Source organism: Xenopus laevis, chromosome 5S (assembly GCF_017654675.1).
Source record: "Xenopus laevis strain J_2021 chromosome 5S, Xenopus_laevis_v10.1, whole genome shotgun sequence".
Lineage (NCBI taxonomy): Eukaryota > Metazoa > Chordata > Amphibia > Anura > Pipidae > Xenopus > Xenopus laevis.
In genome coordinates, this window is record NC_054380.1 from 126,779,880 (window position 1) to 126,800,263 (window position 20,384).

The 20,384-nt window shown below is 40.6% G+C and overlaps 1 protein-coding gene across 7 annotated transcripts in view; it reads left to right on the forward strand.

Annotated features, from left to right (window-relative positions):
* Positions 1-20,384, forward strand: part of lpin1.S (lipin 1 S homeolog) — a 61,701-nt gene that overhangs the window by 7,957 nt on the left and 33,360 nt on the right. For 3 of the 7 annotated variants that reach the window (XM_041565057.1, XM_018265948.2, XM_041565058.1), the window contains exons 2-7: positions 7,198-7,398; positions 8,438-8,533; positions 10,284-10,609; positions 12,131-12,238; positions 14,658-14,765; positions 18,694-18,823. In XM_041565057.1, the coding sequence (XP_041420991.1) occupies positions 7,207-7,398; positions 8,438-8,533; positions 10,284-10,609; positions 12,131-12,238; positions 14,658-14,765; positions 18,694-18,823 (960 nt within the window). In that variant the 5' untranslated portion in view covers positions 7,198-7,206. Of the gene's footprint in view, positions 1-7,197; positions 7,399-8,437; positions 8,534-10,283; positions 10,610-12,130; positions 12,239-14,657; positions 14,766-18,693; positions 18,824-20,384 lie in introns of those variants that run through there. The other 4 variants (XM_041565059.1, XM_041565061.1, XM_041565062.1 and 1 more) reach the window with 3 other exon arrangements.

A 20,384-nucleotide genomic window follows, 5' to 3' on the forward strand; every position in this document is an offset into this window, starting at 1 on the left:
TGCTTTGACCGGCTCATGCTCAGTAGGAGCATTTCGCCAGTACGATCTACTGCGCATGCGCCAAAAGTCACGAAGAAAACTTTGTGACTTTTGGCGCGTGCGCAGTAGATCTGTATCGGTGAAATGCTCCTACTGCGCATGCGCCAAAACGCCATTCAAAGCAGGAAGAAGATCGCGTGGAAGAAGATGGGACGGGTAGGCCAGGGGGGAGGAGGGAGGGTGGGCAACACACGGGAGGGGGGGAGGGTTTTTGCGCCAACTAGGTTTCCTTTCCGCTTTAAAGGAAAACTTTACCCCCCAAATGAATATTTAAGCAACGGTTAGTTTATATCATATTAAGGGGCATATTAAATGGGGATGCACCGAATCCACTATTTTGAATTTGGCTGAACCCCCGAATCCTTCGTGAAAGATTAGGCCTAATACCGAACCAAATCCGGGGAGGGATGGGCAAAACATTTTTTACTTCCTTGTTTTGTGACAAAAAGTCACGCAATATCCCTTCCCGCCACTAATTTGCATATGCAAATAAGCATTTGGTTCGGCCGGGCAGAAGGATTCTGCCGAATCTGAATCCTGTTGAAAAAGGCCGAATCCTGGCAGAATCCCGATTGAATTCTTGATTCGGTGCATCCCTAATATTAAATATATATGCCAGTTTGGTAAGAATTTTTAAGTAAATATTGCCCTTTTACATCTCCTGCCTTGCCTTGTGTGCTGCCTCAGAGATCACCTGACCAGAAATACTAAACTCTAACTGTAAAAGTGTGGAAGCAACAGACCGAACTCTGTCTGTTAATTGGCTAATGTGACCTAACATTTATGGTTTGTTTGGTTAGTTTGCGTGCACCGTGAATCCTACGATCCCAGGGGGCTGTCCTTATTTTTTTAAAATGGCAATTTTCTATTTATGATTACCCAATGGCACATACAACTAAAAAAGTATATTATTATGAATTTGTTTATTTACATAGAGCAGGGTTTTACTTTATGAGCTGTTTTATGCAATATCTTTTTATAGAGACCTACATTGTTTGGGGGGTACAGTTTTCCTTTAACCGTGGACAGTGTTTTGATGTTCCCACTAAAATCTATTTTCCCCATGTTTTCTTGTAAATATAATGCTATTTATTTGTGACACATTCATTTAGGGAATAATGGACCCCCAGTTGCAAAACTGGAATATGAATAGGTGAGGTTGTAAATAAAAAAGCAAGCAATAAAAAGGAACACTAACAATAAAATTGCAGCCTCACAGAGCTATAGTTTTTTGGCTGCTGGGGTCAGTGACCCCCTTTTGAAAGCTGCAAAGAGGCAAAAGAAAGCAAGTAATACAAAAACTATAAAAAATGAAGACAGATAAAATAGTTGCTTAGAATAAGCCATTCTATAACATACTAAAAGTGAACTTGAAGGTAAACTACCCCCTTAATATTTGACTTTTGTGCAAGGAGATGCAGTAGGGCGTTTCACAGCAAATGCATGGCTATAGATGCTGAGCACAGGTTACCACTTACCTGCACCAGGCAATCAGCTGACTTTCCAGGGATGTGGTGATGGATCACTAATTCAACTGATTCAACAGAAGCAGTGGAAAGTACGGCCCGAGTACGCAGGCATTTGCTTTTCCATGATGTTCTTAAAAGCCTTCGAGCAGCCTCTGTAAAGTGGCCACTGGAATGAGTTTATGGACCGACTTGTGCTCTCACTTATTGTGCTGGCTCTGTTTTATATATATATATATATATATATATATATATATATATATATATATATATATATATATATATATATATATATATATATATATATATATGTGTTAATTGGATCGTTCCAAGGCAACGGACTGCAACTCGTTTGGCCCAATGCCTCGGTTCATATGATTGTAATTAGCTTGAAAGGGAATTTGTAGGAAAATCTTTGCCAAAATGTAATTTATAATTATTTTGCAACCAAAATCTTTGCTGATAGGCTGATTGTACAGGTATGGGATCCATTATCTGGAAACCCATTTTCCAGACAGTTCTGAATTATGGAAAGGCTGTCTCCCATTTTATCAAAATATTCCAAATTATTATTTTTCTGTGTTGTATTAAAAACAGTACCTTGTGCTTGATCCAAACGAAGATATAATCAATCCTTATTAGGAATGCACCAAATCCGCTATTTGGGATTCGGCGAATCCCCGAATCCTTCGTGAAAGATTCGGCCGAATACCGAACCGAATCTGAACCCTAATTTGCGTATGCAAATTAGGGGTAGGAAAGTTAAAAAGTGGAAAAAATCCTTCTTTTGTGACTAAATGTCACGTTATTTCCCTACCTGCCCCTAATTGACAGATGCATATTACTATTCGGATTTGGTTCGACCTGACACAAGGATTCTGCCGATCCGAATCCTGCTGAAAAAGGCCAAATCCTGGAGTCGGTGTATCCCTAATCCTTATTGAAAGCAAAACCAGCCTATTGGGTTTATTTCATGTTTAAATAATTTTCTAGTAGACTTAAGGTATGAAGATCCAAATCGCAGATAGATCTGTTATCAGGAAAAGGAAAACCTCAGGTCCTGTGCATTCTGGATAACTGGTCCCATACCTGTACAAAATGTTTAAATGTGGACTAATTTAAGTGACCTTGGAAGGTATCGATCTTTCCACCTGTCTGTGTTTTTGTAGTCTTTGGTTCTTGATGCATTTTGAGCAAGGGCCAGTAAAGTGGTGCACGTTCTTTATAGCAAGGTAGAGGAAGATCGCTGAAAAACATTTGGTCAATATGTGAAACCAGAACCTGGTTGACTACCAGTCCACGTGTTCCAGCTCAGCCCTTACCACCAGGGAACCTGAGAGCCAGATGTAATGTGCCCTGACATGGAGATGCCAACTCCTCTAGGTCACCATTGTGGGGCAGAACCAGGCTTGCCATGAGGTACAGAGGAGAAAGGAGATTTTGGAAGCCTTGTTGAGACCGTCAGGGGGGCAGAGGGACTTAATACAAAAGGGGTTCTGCTTAGATAGCAGTCAGACTCATCTCTTTAGGGTTGGGGCACACAGGGAGATTAGTCGGCCAGAATTTTTAAAAAGGAAGTCGCTGCGATAATTCGATCATCTTTGTGCAGGAAAAATTTCACGCGACTTTTGATTCCAAGTGGTTTATATCCCATAGTGCTTTGCGCTACGTTCTCCTCCCATGCAAAAGCCGGGAGTCGACTCGTCGTTCATTCCCTCGGCGTGTTGTCTCCACGTCATTTCGCCAGAGCAAGAATTTATATACTATTGCGGCTACTAATCTGTGTGTGTAGGAGATTTCAGTACTTCTCTATGTACATGCTATTTCTGACAAATCGCTCCAAAAAGAGTTTCTGTGTGTTTTGGAGCTACAGGCGATCTCAAATCGCGCTATGTGCATAATAGCTGGCGATTTGCATGTAGCTGCATGCAAAGACAAAAGAAGACTTGTCGCCAGAACACGCTTTTAAAAATCGCGGGCGACTAATCTCCCCATGTGCCCCTACCCTTAAATGCATATCTTTTTACATTTTGTGGTGACTACGGGAATTTCAGGACTTTATTGTGTGCAGTGGTTTAATAACAAATATATGTACGTATGTGAAATAACTGGACCCAGAGGACATTTGTAGGCCTCTTATGCATTCTGACACTTTCCCAATAATCAATAGACGAGAAACGTGTTTATTTTTAGAAGCTGCTGCTCATACAAACCTGCCACCTCTACTGGCTGGACAGAACCTCGTGTCAGCCTTTTATATATCTTCTTGGTCAATATTGACGTCTCTTGAGGGGTGCAGATCTTCATGCAAGGCCCTCATCTCCCAGAGGAAGGCAGTTGCTTCAAAAATGATTTCAATAGTGAATGGAGTTTTAAAAAGGATCCAGACATCTTGAAATATAATCTCCCCCTCCCCCACTTCATAGTTAATGGGTTATGAAATAAAATGTTTCAGGAAAGATACACTGGCACACAAGGTAAATTGCAGTGCAGGGTGACCCCTTGCTGTTTATTTGTGCGGATGTGCAAAGTTTTGGGGCGAGCCCCTTTCTCAAGCATACAAAAGTGACCATGTGCATACAATATAAAATAGAAACAATTAAGATAATTAACATACAAAATAGAGAGTGACACCCTCCAACCTTCCCATCCACTGAGTGATCCAATCCCACCATGATATGGTAATCTTTAAAAGTTAAAAACCAATCACAAGCTTAAAGTCCAATAGTTTTTTCGAACACGTTTTTTTCCCAATACATTCAGGCCTATATGCGCTATGTCGATGACATGTTTTTCTTGTGGACTGGGTCTAGAGAAGCCTTGGAGGAGTTCCTCTTATATTTGAATAGCATTCATTCAACCATTAAATTCACAATGGAGATGAATGCTACTGAAATACACTTTTTGGATGTAAGGGTTATGCATATTGATGGTAAATTTGTAACCACGGTTTACACTAAACCAACTGATCGGAACAACCTGTTGAAATCCACATCCTACCATCCACCAGGGCTCATTAAAGGTTTGCCCAAAAGTAAATTTTTGAGGGTTAAACGCATTACATCCAGTGATGAGCTTTATGAAGCCGAGTCCAGTAAAATGTTAAGTAAATTTGTGGAAAAAGGTTACAAAAGGGTTAATCTGGAAGCATATAGAGAAGAGGTTAAAAAGATGCCCAGAAAACAGTTACTTTCTAAAAAAAGCATATCTCCCAGTAAATCAACGAGATTGCCATATATCTCGATGTATGATAGCAATGCCAAGATATATCGGAAGATAATTTTAAAGTATTGGGGCATTGCAATTTACCTTGTGTGCCAGTGTATCTTTCCTGGAAGTATTCGTTTGGGGATTGCCGTACCCTTTACTCTGTGCACCGGGTTATCTTCTAACAGAAGTGAGGAGTGTGCTCCGCTTCATCCTTGTTCCAGTTATGAAAAAAAAAGGACATGCATAACAGATTTTTGAAAATCTGGACACCATGGTTAATATATTGATATGGGAACGATAACCCTATTGTGCTCCTTAGTATTTAATGTATACTGTAACCATTCTAGATAGCTCCCATAGCAGACTATAGACAGGTCTGTCTCATAAAGTTATTGTTTCATTTGTTTAAAACGTTTGTTAAATGTGTATTTAGTAGACTTAGATGGTTGTCATAACGTTAAAAAATAACAACGTGACACTTGATATAGATTTATTAGACGGTGTACAGAAATGTGAAGACGGAGAAGTAAATTATAATTGACTTGAGCTGCTATGTCATACATATTATTCCGATTTGTATCCTCCTTCTGATGACGACCATTATGTATCTTTAAAATGCAAATAAAAATATTGAAATATAAAACAACCAAAGGCATCTCGCTTCCACTGCAGGAGAGCTGCAGCCTTGGAGTTGGCCATTCTTCACATTCACTAAGATCGGAGTTGAAGAGCAACAGAGAGGCATGTGCCTGGAATCCCCCTTATATAACAGCAGTGCTTGTCCATCTCCTGTCAATACCTCTCTGATATTTGAAGCTACAGAGCTATGGCCATGACGTACAAAGTGTAATATAAGGTGTAGAACTAATTATTATAGAGCGCTACCAATATACATGGAGGGTGTTAGAAAGAAACACTAATTTTGCACAGCATGCTGCCTTTAGGGCCCTTACACAGGCGTTTTCTTAAATGCACGCTGAGCATGAAAAAACCCATATATTGTGTTTGATGTTTTTTTTCCCCGTTCCAAACTCAACCCTCTGTTCTATTGATAGCTGAACGCTCGTCAAGCGCAAGAAAACGAGGCATCTAAACAAATGCACTGAAATACAAGTGCAGTAAAACACAACTCAGAACGCTTATGAGTACAGCCAGGCAGAATATAATGAAATCAATTGGCGAATGGGTTTATTTGCTCTCAAACCTGTGTTTAAACTCAGGAAAAACACAGAAAAAAATGCATGTGCGTAAGACTTAAAGGTACAGTAACACCAGAAAATGTAAGTGTCTTAAAGTAACGAAAATATAATGTACTGTTGTGCTGCACTGGTAAAACTAGCTTCAGAAACACAACTATAGTTTATATAACCAAACTGGTGTAGCCATGGGGGCATCCATTCAAAGCTGAAAAAGGAGAAAATACAGATAACAGATAAGCTCTGTAGTATACAATGGGATTCTTCAGAACTTATCTGTTATCTACTGTGTATCCTGTGCTTGAATAGCTGTCATCATGGCTACACAGCAGCTTGTTTATATAAACTATAGTAGTACTTATCTGTTACCTACTGTGTATCTTGTGCTTGAATGGCTGCCCCCATGACTACACAGCAGCTTGTTTATTTAAACTATAGTAGTCTTTGTGAACAAACACACCGTTTTGTACCAGTTCAGAGCAACAGTACATTGTATTGTCATTCCTTTAAAACACTTTAACTTTTTGGTGTTACTGTTCCTTTAAGAGTGTATGCTTAATATTGGGTATGGAGAATGGTAATATTGTAAACTACTGCAAAACACAGAATTAAAAAGAAAATACATTTTGTAAATTTTATGTTCTGTCACATCCCTCCCTTTCCCATTCCCACGGTGGCAACCATTAAGGCTACGAGTCAAGCAGTCTCACCGAGTTATATAAATATTGTCTCATCGTATGGTGTTGTTTATGCTGCTCATCTCCTTGCAAATACATTATCAGTCTCTACTAAGGGGTCAGACCCTTTAAACTGCCTTTGCCATTTTTTTTTATTTGTGACTTGCTGAATAAGGGCCTTTATAAACCCCCCCACACTCACATGCTCTGAAGTCAAACCAGATAAACAAGTGGTCCAATTCATAGCCTGCGGTAAACAAGCTGATTGTGTGCGGCGTGGGAATAACACGAGTGGGGGCCAATGTGACGCACGCTGTACCACGTGGGGTCTGGCAGCTGAAATACTGCGTTACACTTACGGCTGTTTTATAGAGCATGAAGCAATAGAGGTGAATGTTGGGGATCCTGTGTCTTAAGCTCAGGGTCCCAAAATGTTGCTAGACTACAGCATGCTGTAATTGTAACATTTAACTATACAATGAAGCATGATGGGATATGTAGTCCTGCTTAATTTGAAGGGATGTTGGCAATGTAAGGAAATACATCATTAGAGAGGGACAACTATGGGAATGTGAGATCCCTGTGTATAATCGCTGCTTTATCTTTCAGGCACAAACCATGAACTACGTGGGGCAGTTAGCCGGCCAAGTATTTGTCACTGTGAAAGAACTGTACAGAGGACTTAACCCTGCCACGCTGTCTGGATGTATAGATGTGATCGTCGTACGCCAACCCAATGGCAACCTGCAGTGCTCCCCCTTCCACGTGCGCTTTGGGAAAATGGGGGTCCTGCGGTCTGGGGAGAAAGTGGTAAGGAACGAAATTACAAGGCAATTTTGTTTTGCACCTAAGGGTATATAACACTCGCCTTCTGTTAGCAGGAGCAAAAACCCATGCTAGTGTGCATGCTCCAAAGCTCCATACATAGTGATAATGTAGTGCATCAGTTGCAGCTTTTAGAGTGACTTAGGTGCAAGGTGCAGCTTAAAGCATTCTAAAGTGCAAGAGAGCCCTGTGTTTTAGGCATGCCACGATTGGCATGCCAAATATTGTGAAGAGTGAAGTTAGAGATCACCACGATCTCCACGATCTCTTACTTCACTCTTTGATAAATATACCCCAACGAATGCAAAGGGTGTTAAGTGAACATGTCAATTCCCATAATACTCTACATTATACTAAGTTAATAAAAAGTTGAACAACTCCTTTAAAGGGCATGTAAAGTTTAAAATAGAATAAGGCTAGAAATGCTGTATTTTGTATACTAAATATAAACATGAACTTACTGCACCACAAGCCTAATCAAACAAATAATTTATGCTTTCAAAGTTGGCTACATGGGGTCACCATCTTGTAACTTTGTTAAACATCTTTGCAAGACTAAGACTGTGCATCATAAACAAAGCTGCTTGAGTTCTGCATGGCTGGGAAGTAAGGCGGGGGCTCCCCCTGCTGTTCATAAGTATGATTGTTTCCCTGCTCAGCAGTTAGGGACCGTCTGACAATTCCTATCCACAGCAGTAAATGAAGGGAGAATTTCACTGCATACAGTCAGGTTTCTTATAAAATCGGTACACATTTTTTAATTTAAGTATATTGGAGATAGGTTTCTTTTTCATTAAAGAAAGTAAAAAAAAAAAAGATAGTAAAAATTGGTTTTTATTTTTTTGCCTTTACATGCCCTTTAAGTGAAAAATGGGTACACGTTTTTGCAGTAATATGGCAGCTTAGCGCATCTAGTGGAACCGGCTTTGGTAGGTGCAATGACACTTTGCTTTGTTGGAGAAGGAAGACAATGGCGGACTTTTGTACTTGACCCCATTAATGAATCTTTGTGTTCTTTCTCCAGGTGGATATTGAAATAAATGGGGAAGCTGTGGATTTACACATGAAACTGGGAGACAACGGGGAAGCGTTTTTTGTTACAGAACAAGAGGAAAATGAGGTAATGAGATGTCTCAAAGAAGCTTTTTTTACCATCTCTATAGGCAAAAAGGATTTAACTCTTAGTTAATTGGCCTATCAAGTAATTTACTCAATGTTTAATGTCAACATAATTAGATGAATGTGTTTATATATATATATATATATATATATATATATATATATATATATATATATATATATATATATATATATATATATATAATTTTTTTTTTATTAGTTGGCAAAGGGAATATATTTATCTTGCATCTATCCAATCAGAGTGTTGTACAACAAACACTACACAAACCGCTCAGGACTGAGTAATTATTGTCATGTAGTTACAGCTCAAAATATCAGAAATCTTCCCAAACGTTTGGAGGTCATTAGATGTTCCCAGTAACTTATAAATTCACCATTGTGACGTTCCCAAATACATTTTTCACCCCCTTGACAAATGTTTGTCAGAGTAATTGGTTAACACAATAAAAGTAGGGAAGATATACTATATAAATATATAATATTATAATATAAAATACTATATCACATGCTTAAATTACACCTTTATCCATTGTTATATTGCCAGCCTTTAAAGGAGAACTAAACCATAAAAATGAATATGGCTAAAGATGCCATATTTTATATAGTGAACTTATTGCACGAGGCTAAAGTTTCAGCTTGTCAATAGCAGCAATGATCCAGGACTTTAAACTTGTCACAGGGGGTCACCATCTTGGAAAGTGTCTGTGACACTCACATGCTCAGTGGGCTCTGAGCAGCTGTTGAGAAGCTAAGCTTAGGGGTCGTCACTAATTATCCAGCAGAAAATGAGCTTCCCCTGTAATATAAGCTGATGCTACAGGGCTGATTATTTAAATTCTGATGCTAATTGCACTGGTTTCTGTGCTGCCATGTAGTAATTATCTGTATTAATTACTAATCAGCCTTATATTGTGACATTTCTATTCTATGTGTACTGTATATTGTGAGTGGGTCCCTAAGCTCAGTAAGTGACAGCAGCACAGAGCATGTGCAGTGAATCAGCAGAAAAGAAGATGGGGAGCTACTGGGGCATCTTTGGAGACACAGATCTTTACTGCTAAAGGGCTGTGGTTGCCTTGGGCTGGTACAGAAGCACAAAACACAACATTTCTAGCTACTTCTTTAGTTAGGCTTTAGTTCTCCTTTAAGGTGGCAATCCATGCTACACAATCTTGATCATGAACATTGGCGGACCACATCAGTAAAGTGTGGGTTCCATAGGCACTCATCCTTGTTCATGTCAATGGCATTTGCTGTTCTATATCCCCAGATAAACCTCCCCCACTCTCTTAGTTGGCTTAGTGACTGTGTTTGAACTTTGGGGCAGAGTTTGATGGGTATTGAATGAGGATGTGCCACTAACAAGAGCCAGGAGATGGCTCAGATGGACATCTATAGAAGTCAGAAAAATTTTACGAAATACAGAATTTTAGGGAGCACAGGAGCTTAAATCATCCAGGTGGGTACAGTCTCCCACCGACAAACTGCCCAATGCACTGACTGGTATCATAAACATAGGGGAACGGTCTAGGATTAGATGACATAGCTCAAGACAAAGCCTTGCTTTAAAGTGTTAATCACCTTTTAAATGCTGCCCCCCCATTTTGTATTATTTTATCTCAATGATGCCCAATCTACAGTGATGGATTCTGGAACTAGTAGCTCAACATCTAGACCAAACTGAGAAGGTTGTCCATTTCTTCTTTAATCAGTTTGCTTTTGTTTGTTAGGAGGACATCCCATCTCACCTGGCCACCTCACCCATCTTGCTTGAAGGAGCTGCGCTGATGGAGTCTCAACTGAGGAGGAACTCTAAAGACTGGCCAAGGTCTATGGACTCTTCCGGCCCCTCGCAACCCTCTAGCAACATGCACTTGGCCTCTTCAGGAGCAGAGAACCCTACCAACGTGTCTGTGAAGAAGAGAAGGAAAAGGAGGAGAAAGTCAAAGGTGGATAATCTGAAGAGAGAGGACAACTGTGATACCACTGAAGATGAAGATATGTTTACCATAGACATGAGTTCTGATGAGGAATGTGAGCCAGTGGAAATGTCCAAGTGCGTATATAAATCCTGTATGATTCTCTCTCCGTTATATTCATAGAGCATATTGATATTAAATTCTAATGTAGAATAGTTCAAATTAGTACCAACGACATTCTGGGAACGATGCTCTGCAAATAATGCATTCCAGCTGCCTCAAGCCATTTCAAAATTAAAGGAGGTCCGTCTTATTGACATGCCAAGTTGGTGGCCCTCATGCTACTGACAAGTACAGCTCATAGAATGGCAGCAACTGGAGGGTCAGGAGTGGGGCGTTTCTATGCTAATGCCTTTTTAACATTGGCAGGATCTGCAGAACATTTCACTATATTAGCTTGCCGTTTGTTGCAGCCATGTCATTTTACGCCATAAAGCCCACTCACTAATAAACCCCAAGGCTGCTTTATTCCAAGTACCTACAAATTGCGCTCATGTAGACCCAAATATGTCTGTTTCAACGCTCTGATATTCAATATTCTATCTGTCTGTCTGGTAAAAACAGCGCTCTTCCTTTCTTCTTTGTTACTCCTTTTAGATTGATCAAAATTAACATCCCTGTAGTATCATAGTGACATCTAGTAGTGAGACCTGGTATTGCAAAGTAAAGGGCACACAACAAATACAAGTATGGGACCTGTTATCCAGAATTCTCGGGACCTGGGGATTTCTGCATAATGGATCTTTCTGTAGTTTGGATCTTCAGAAAATCATGTAAACATGAAATAAATCCAATAGGCTGGTTTTGCTTCCAGTAAGGATGAATTATATCTTAGTTGGGATCAAAAAAAGGATATCATTTTTAAAAATTTGGATTATTTGGATAAAATGGGAAATGGGAGACGCCCATTTCGTAATTCAGAGCTTTCTGGATAACGGGTCCCATACCTGTGCTCAAATAGTAGTTTCTGCTGGCGTACATAGGTTTTTTTCAACTATTTTCAATTTCTGGATTGTACAGAAAATTAGGAATGTTAGAACAAAAAGATTTTAAGTTATCCAGTAACTAAAATAAGGATGAGTAACTAATATTATTTCTTTTCTCTCAAACGTCCCTGTAACTAATCTGACTGTCATGAGGGGACCAACCAATCAATAGCTTCTCTAATGTGTTCATTGATGCCACTGAATGGAGGAAGAGTGGAAGGCAGGGGCTCTTAAAAAAAAGATGGTTCACCTTTAAGTTAACTTATAGTATTTTATAGAATGGCTAATTCTAAGCAGCTTTTCTATTGGATTTCATGTTTTATTTTTTTTTTACAGTTTTTGAATAATTTTCCCTCTTCTTCTGACTCTTTCCAGCTTTCAAATGACCCCATCTAAATCAAATATGACCTAAATATATAGGGCATGCTCTGCCACCCTATTACTCTTTATAGAACAACACTCCTTTTATGGACATTAAATGCATCCTCCTCTGTACATTAGATGCATTCTGCATGGCTACCCACAAACAGTACAGTCTGCATCATGCCCCTAAATGAATGCCATACTGAATGTGTTCAGTAACATCAATGAGAAACATTGTATTGTTTATAGGTCTATGGCTCCAAGCAGCTACAGTGACATGAACCCAGCTCAGGGCAGCCCATTTGGCAAAGCAGAAGCACATCCTCACTCAGATAGCGAGTGGTCACATTTGCAAAGGTAAGTGGCAAATACTGGCCTACACAAACTGGCGTATATAGAGCACAATGCAATAACTTTAGTCGGGATTGGCCCACTAGCAGACAGGCTAAACAGTGTTTGGGCAAATTGCTGGCTTTTAAGGGAGAGTGGGAGGTGAAGTGCTCACTACCCTGCATTGACTCTGCCTGGCAGCTTCTATTGATCCTGGCGCAGCTGCTATTTCCAGGAGAGTGATGCTACAATAGGCACTGAGCAACTGGGTTATTTTGCCAACAACGGTGTCTGAACAATTACTTAGATGACGTCACAATCTAGATTGTGGGAATAATACAAAGGCAATATAAACAGTTGTGTGTGTGTGTGTGTGTATATAAATGGTGTGCAGGTTCAGTACAAGATGGGGCATTCATACTGAACCCTATGGTGTGATGGGAAGTCAGTAGAAACATCCATGTGGTGCTTGTGTGTGTGTATAGTGGAATGCCAATGTGATAATCTCATATGCACATACGTAATCTTCCAAATCAGAACCTGTATGCGCACTGCTGCTGCTTTATCACATGAGTTATTTGCGTGTCTCTGTAGATGCCTGGTTTGCGCGCCTAATCCTGTGCATCTGTTCTTTTTTTTGTTGTTTTGTAAATGTTGATACAATACCTGTGGTTTTGTATGAGGTAAAGTCAATTCTATCTAAATGTACCTGATGCATGGGAAAATCCATACGAGTAGAATGGCAGGCATACATTGGCAGAAAGTAACTGCCTTCTTAGGCAAAGCTATGACTTGTTTATGACAAATTTATGACCATTCCCCTTTAAAGGTGAAAAGCGTTTGAGACTATACAATATTAAGGTAGAACAAGTGGAGCAAGGCCATATAGTACATCAAGTTGAACAACATGATATGTGATGGTAGATCAAGTGCAACAGGGAGGTGGAGCAGGATGATAGACAAAAGAAGAGAAAGTATAGCGGCAGTATGGACAACGGTCATGCAAGTGGAATGCAGAATGATAGAGGATGATAGAACAAGTGGAGGAGGACCAGTGTTGGACTGGCCCACCAGGATACCAGGAAAACTCCCAGTGGGCCAAGGTGTCACTGGGCCTTCCTACTTCTAAACATTTGGCCTATTTAATGGTCATTCCCTATTTCTATGAGTACAAAGAGGATAAATAAATGGATTAATAGATTATAATATTTAAAGAGAAGAGAATAGGATAATAGAGGTTGAGTGAGGAGAGGAAGAATAATATTACTGAGAGTGGGCCCCTGGTCTTTGGGTGGGCCCCTGGTATCCCAGTCCGAGGCTGTGTGGGGGCCCCTAAGATAACAGTCCCTGTGGGCCCAGGACCCCCAGTCCGACACTGAGGAGGACTATAGATGATGGTATAACAAGTGGAAGAGGATGATACATGATGGTAGAACAAGTAGAGGAGGATCATACATGACATTAGAGATAATGGTAGAAAAAGTTGATCGGAGTGAAACGTGTAGACAAAACTTTTTGTAAGGCACATTTGTGAATTTTATGCAGTTGCAGTGCTTTCAACTCCTTGCATGCTAGATTGGATGAAAGTGTTCAATAGGTCACAGAGAACTTACATCCACTGACTTGACTTAAGGTGGCCATAGACACACAGATAATATTGTACAAAACTAATTTTCGTACGATATTCGGTGCGTGTATGGTGGGAAAAGAGCCGACTGATAATGGCAGAAGACTTGAATATCGGTCTACTTGTTGATCGGGCTGGAAGGAAAATTTTGATCAGGTGCCTTTGAAGGGACCCAAACATCGTCCATTGTTAGTGCTGAATCGTCCGATACAGGTAGAATTCTATTGTTTCTACCTGTATATCTGATGATCTTCTATGGCCACCTTTAGTCACATGGAGTATTCTAATTGTTGTTGTAAGAGTGGAAACCTGCCAGTTCGATTATAATACTGACCATACATAGCCTGAAATTAGCTACCAGCTTTCCCACTCCAGAACAAGTCTATATCTGCTGAGCAAGGCTACTTATCATACTGACAAGGGTAATTGGCTTGGTCCTCTGCCATATAGGTCCTTGTTCTGATCCAATCATTGATCCAGTTCAGCACCTCACCAAACAAGTGGATTTTTTGTGTATACCCAGCTTCACTGGGGCTGCATGGCCGGTCAATAGATCAAGGGTCTTTAAGCGCTCACTCCTGATCTGATATCCAAGCAGAACAATTGCAGTTGCTTATAAAGTGTAAATGTGTGCAAGGTAGTAGTGCACAACTGGGAGGTCAATCAGAAGAGGACGTGTGGACCCAGTTGTGCTCTGATGTTGTTACTCTACCAGAAGGGCAATCAGAAGGAAAAAATTGAATTCCCCATTGCATATGACACTCTGTCTCAATTATGTGACCCTCTTTATTCTTGTTTCTACATTTGCATCATGTTTAGTAACTCAAAAGAGCACAAAGGGTCGTCTGCTCTTCTACATGGTCCACCAGGAGGAGGTCTGTCTAGCTCCTGTCCCCCGCAGCCTTGTATCCTGCATGATTCTGACAGGTAGCCGACTATCGACTTTCCCAATCTGAGATTGAACTAATCCACTGGTAACCCATGGCATGTCTCTTCCAAACCTAATTAAAATAATGATCGCTTCTTTCTGGCTAAGGATGCTGGGAGTTGTACCTTACAATAGCTGGCAGGCCTTGATGTTGACTCAATGTCATTATTATATTGCTATTGTGTGATTTTATCTTGACAAAGTGCTTGATTATAACCCATTTATAAACCATAAAAAAAACAAATAAATAATAGATTGTAAGGTCTTTGGGACAGGGACCACGCTCCTTTTTATTTTTTAAAACAACTAATATCATGAATTTGAAACAACAGTGCCACCTGCTGTTCATTTCAGCCAGCACTGAGACAAGGGGGCCATCATTTATGGCAGCAAGTGCAGTGAGAAAAGTTTCCATTTTTAAAAATTTAATTTTTTTGCCATTTACCACAATGCAGTATTTTCCCCCCATAATTTCAGTGTCATTGCAGTCACCATGGAAAGATGCACCCAAAGCAGTTAAACCCAGTGCACCCTATTGTGACACTAATACACTGCAGCCATTGGTACAGGACGATGGAGCTACCATCTTTGTAGGTGGCAGTTGCTCCTGGGTTCCCGTGCATCAATAGGTGCAACTGCACTCAGTCTGGAACAGGAGACATGAAGGACTGAGTGCAACTATACAGTAACGCATGGCACTTTCATTGGGTAATATAAACATAACCCCCATGGCCACTGGACACAGCAGAGTGGCAGGAGGAGAGTGGAAATTCGCCAACACCCATTAAAGTCTAAAGTCATTTTTTTTTATTACTCAAATCTATGAGCGTAATTACTGTGGCGAAACAAGGTGAAAAAATTCACATTGAAAGGCATTATAAATTGGTGGGACCACAAATAAAAAATGTAAAATGCAGGAAAACTTAAAATCAGGGGACTTAAAATCGAGGTTTCACTAGTATATCGGAACATTGCTTAGCACTACACTTTCTTTTAGTAGGCACAGTTGTACTGTTTGGGTTTACATCCCCTTTAAAGGGTTGTTCACCATCAACTTTAGTATGATGTAGAGAGTGAGGCTTAAAATTAGCCATTCTATAATACTTATAGTTAACATAAAGATGAACCACTCTTTTTTTAAGCAAAACCGTGTGACTACAGCACTGTACTGTCACCTTATAACATCATTTACATCCAATAGAATGGTTTTCCTACTGTGGTCGCAAACACAGGGTTACGGAGACAGACCGTTGCCACTTGGGTGCTATTTAGTTGGGCCAGGCTGATAAAACATAATTTCTTTTGATGCATAGTCTCGCTGCACCATTCAGTCCAGAGTGAAGTTCCGCAGGGTCATCATCCTGGGTTCTCATCTCTTGCAGATTTAATGCAGAAGCATTTATGGCATGTTTCTGTGTATATAGGGCCATCTAGTGTTGGATATGTGAAGAACAGCTGTACGTTTCTGAAGCTGGAAACATATTTGCACGTTACTTACATTTTTGTGTAATGTGTGTCATTGCCTTTCTTTATAAGGAGAGATGAACTGTAACCCTGCCATTTGTCATTTGCCCTGCGTCACCCTTATTCTGCCCTACCTGTATGCATTGCTGCTTGGCCAATATTTATGTGCCTGCCCTGTGTCCCAACCTAGAACTGAAAATGACACAGGTACAAAGGCCTTTAACTCAGGGGTCCCCAACCACCAGGCTGCGGCACAGTACCGGTCCGTGGACAGTGTTGAACTGGGCTGCCGAGCCTAGGGGACAATCAACTGGGCATGCCGAATTGGACGCCGGCGCGCCTAATTGTATGCCGGCGCACCAGAATTGGACGCCAACCCCTCCCGACCCCTGCCCCCGGTCCTTGCAAAAAAATTTGGCTCTACACCGGTCCCGGGCCAAGAAAGGTTGGGGACTGCTGCTTTAACTGATAGCAATTTGCTTCAGTTGTCTGACAAGTAGGGATGCACCAAATCCAGGATTCGGTTCGGGATTTGGCCAGGATTCTGCCTTTTTCAGCACGATTCGGCTGAATCCTTCTGCCCGCCGAACTGGAACCGAATCCTAATTTGCATATGGAAATTAGGGGTGAGGAGGGAAATTGCGTGACTTTTGTCATTCAAAAACATTTTCCCCTTCCCACCCCTAATTTGCATAATCAAATTTGGATTCGGTTCGGTATTCTGCCGAATCTTTTGCGAAGGATTGGGGGGATCGGCCGAATCCAAAATCGTGGATTCGGTGCATCCCTACTGACAAGACAGATCAAACTCAATTTCCTACTGAGTTTTGAGGCCAGTTCATTTTATATTGGGTCACACATATATTTTCAAAAGGCCAGATGCAAAATTCAAGGCCCTTCAGCTGCTACCGACCTCATCTCCCATCATTCTCTCCTGGTGCAGATATTTGTTCCACACCAAGAAGCAAAACCCGTAGTCCTTAGTCTTTATTATGCTGAAAGGCTGCTACATAATCTGAGTGATACAATATTTTTCCAATTCTATTCATCCTCGAGCTGTTCATGTCTCCATGTTCCTCTCTGTCTAATCTGCTCCTCCATTCTGATAATGGGACTTATAGCAAGGGGTGCTTATATGTAAGGAGCTATATCTGTATCTGAATTTACTAGCAGGGTGACGGAGAAACTTGGGAAGCGGTTGGTGGACTAAACAACCTTCCAATTTACATTAATTAACAATGTAACTTATTCCCAGTTAATTGTCATTTCTATCTTAAAGGAGAACTAAACCCTAAAAATGAATGTGGCTAAAAATGCCATATTTTACATACTGAATTTATTGCACCAGCCTAAAGTTTCAACTTGTCAATAGCAGCAATGATCCAGGACTTCAAACTTGTCACAGGGGGTTACCATCTTGGAAAGTGTCTGTGACACTCACATGCTCAGTGGGCTCTGATTGGCTGTTGAGAAGCTAAGCTTAGGGCTCGTCACTAATTATCCAGCAGAAAATGAGCTTCCCTGGCTGTAATATAAGCTGATGCTACAGGTTTGCTGATTATTAAACTCTGATGCTAATTGCACTGGTTTATGTTCTGCCATGTAGTAATTATCTGTATTAATTACTAATCAGCCTTATATTGTGACATTTCTATTCTATGTGTACTGTATATTGTGAGTGGGTCCCTAAACTCAGTAAGTGACAGCAGCACAGAGTAGAGTCCTGCGCTGAACCAATTTCTAAGACCCGGACCTAACCAGAACCCACAGCCCGCGACCCGAACTGCAACCCGCATATTTATCCACATAGATCCGCTACCGGACACAGACCCACAACTGCCTTATCCACAACCCGCCGACCATGATCAAGCAAGAAGTGATGGTGACGTCATCAAAAGTGGTCAGGGACAAAAACATGTTTTGTAAAACTTTAAAAGGAGTAAAATATAGACAATAATACACGAGATAAGACATTTAAATGAGATCCGCAACTGACCTGTGACCCACAGATCCGCGGCTATACCCGCACCTGAAAATCCTCCCCTCATTCCGAAGGGTGCCCTCTTTTTTTGCGGGTATCCGACCGGCTGCAGGACTCCAGCACAGAGCATGTGCAATGAATCAGGAGAAAAGAAGATGGGGAGCTACTGGGGCATCTTTGGAGACACAGATCTTTACTGCTAAATGTCTGAGGTTGCCTTGGGCTGGTACAGAAGCACAAAACATAATGTACAACATTTCTAGCTACTTCTTTACTTAGGCTTTAGTTCTCCTTTAAGCAGTGTGTGTCTGTCCTTGATTATCTACTGCAGTGCTGGGTCTAACTACTAAAACAATGTAGCAAATCCATCAGGTTAACAGACTTGTGAAGAAGAATACAAGACATGGTAGAAGCAGTAGTCCCATACTAGGGCATGTCTATTGTTGTCATGGACTTGTGCTCATGAGGTTTGTGTTGCTCAGTCCTCCAGGTTCTCGACCTGCAACCCCTAAAAGTGATTCTGAGTTGGTGAGCAAACCAGTGGAGAGAGGGTTATCCGCTAGCGAGATTCCAATGCACTGGGCCTGGGGGGAGCTTCCCCAAGCAACAAAGGTATGGGCAACATTAAAGTGGCTAGTAGGTGCTGTTCTGGGGTTCCTGCGGCAATCTAACTATTTATGTGGTTTTACTGTTCAAGTGCTTTTGTTTATAACCGAGCACATTCCAGGGATGTTACACAGCAGTATGAGCCTCTCCCTCTACATTCTTCACACAGTCGGTACCCACCCATTGAAATATCACTTCCGATATTACAGATATTCTATAGAGTGCCCAACATTGTTTCTGTATAAATTCTTCCTTTCCCTGCACCAATTAAACAGTAATTTCTTGAGAATCCCTGCACTACGGGATGTGGTTAGGATGACACAGATAAACATGTCCATTCTGTATGTTGGTAGCTTTTGGTGAGACACAACAAAGGATTTTGGGAGTAGATAAAGGAACAGTAACACCAAAAAATCCAAGGGGGTTATTTATTAAAGTCCAAATGGCAAAAAAATGGAAAAATTCAAATCCTAATTTTTAGCGAAAAAAAAAAAAATTTGGGATTTATTATACACTGTGGGTGGAAAATCTGAATCCATAAATCCGGCAGATCAGACCTGCCAATGTTAGTATATAAGTCAATTGGAGAAGTCCCGAAGATATCCTGATCTGCGTTTAGTTTTGAACAATAATCCGGAAATTTCATGGTTTTCGGGCAAAAATCTGAAAAATTCGTACGACCGAATTTAGTTTGATTTTCAAGAGTTTTTTCTTGCACTGGAATTTTTCTGGAAAATGTATTGATAAATAAGGGGAAATAACCCGTGCAGATTTGGTCAGAGTATACAGTAGAATCCCCATTTTACATCCCCGTTTTAGTTTGTTTTACATTGTTGTTTTGTGGTCCCACCTATATATTATGCCTAATACATTTCCCTGATTTTACATTTCCCTTCATTCTGGATTTTACACCATTTTTTCTGGTCCCCTGAAAAATTAAAAATGGGGGTTCTACTGTATTTCAGAAAATAATGACATTTCAGATTTTAATAAATAACCCCCAAATAATTCAAATATAATGTACTGGTGCTCTGCATTGGTAAAACTGGTGTGTTTGCTTCAGAAACACTACTATAGTTTATATAAACAAGCTTCTGTGTAGCCATCGAGGCAGCCATTCGAGCACAGGATACACAGTAGATAACAGATAAGTACTACTATAGTTAATATAAACAAGCTGCTGTGTAGCCATGGGGGCAGCCATTCAAGCACAGGATACACAGTAGATAACAGATAAGTACTACTATAGTTTATATAAACCAGCTTCTGTGTAGCCATGGGGGCAGCCATTCAAGCACAGGATACACAGTAGATAACAGATAAGTACTACTATAGTTTATGTAAACCAGCTGCTGTGTAGCCATGGGGGCAGCCCTTCAAGCACAGGATACACAGCAGATAACAGATAAGCTCTGTAGTATACAATAAAAATCTTCAGAACGTATCTGTTATCTACTGTGTATCCTGTGCTTGAATGGCTGCCCCCATGGCTACACATCAACTTGTTTATATAAACTATAGTTGTGTTTCTGAAGCAAACACACCAGTTGTATTAGTGCAGGGCAAT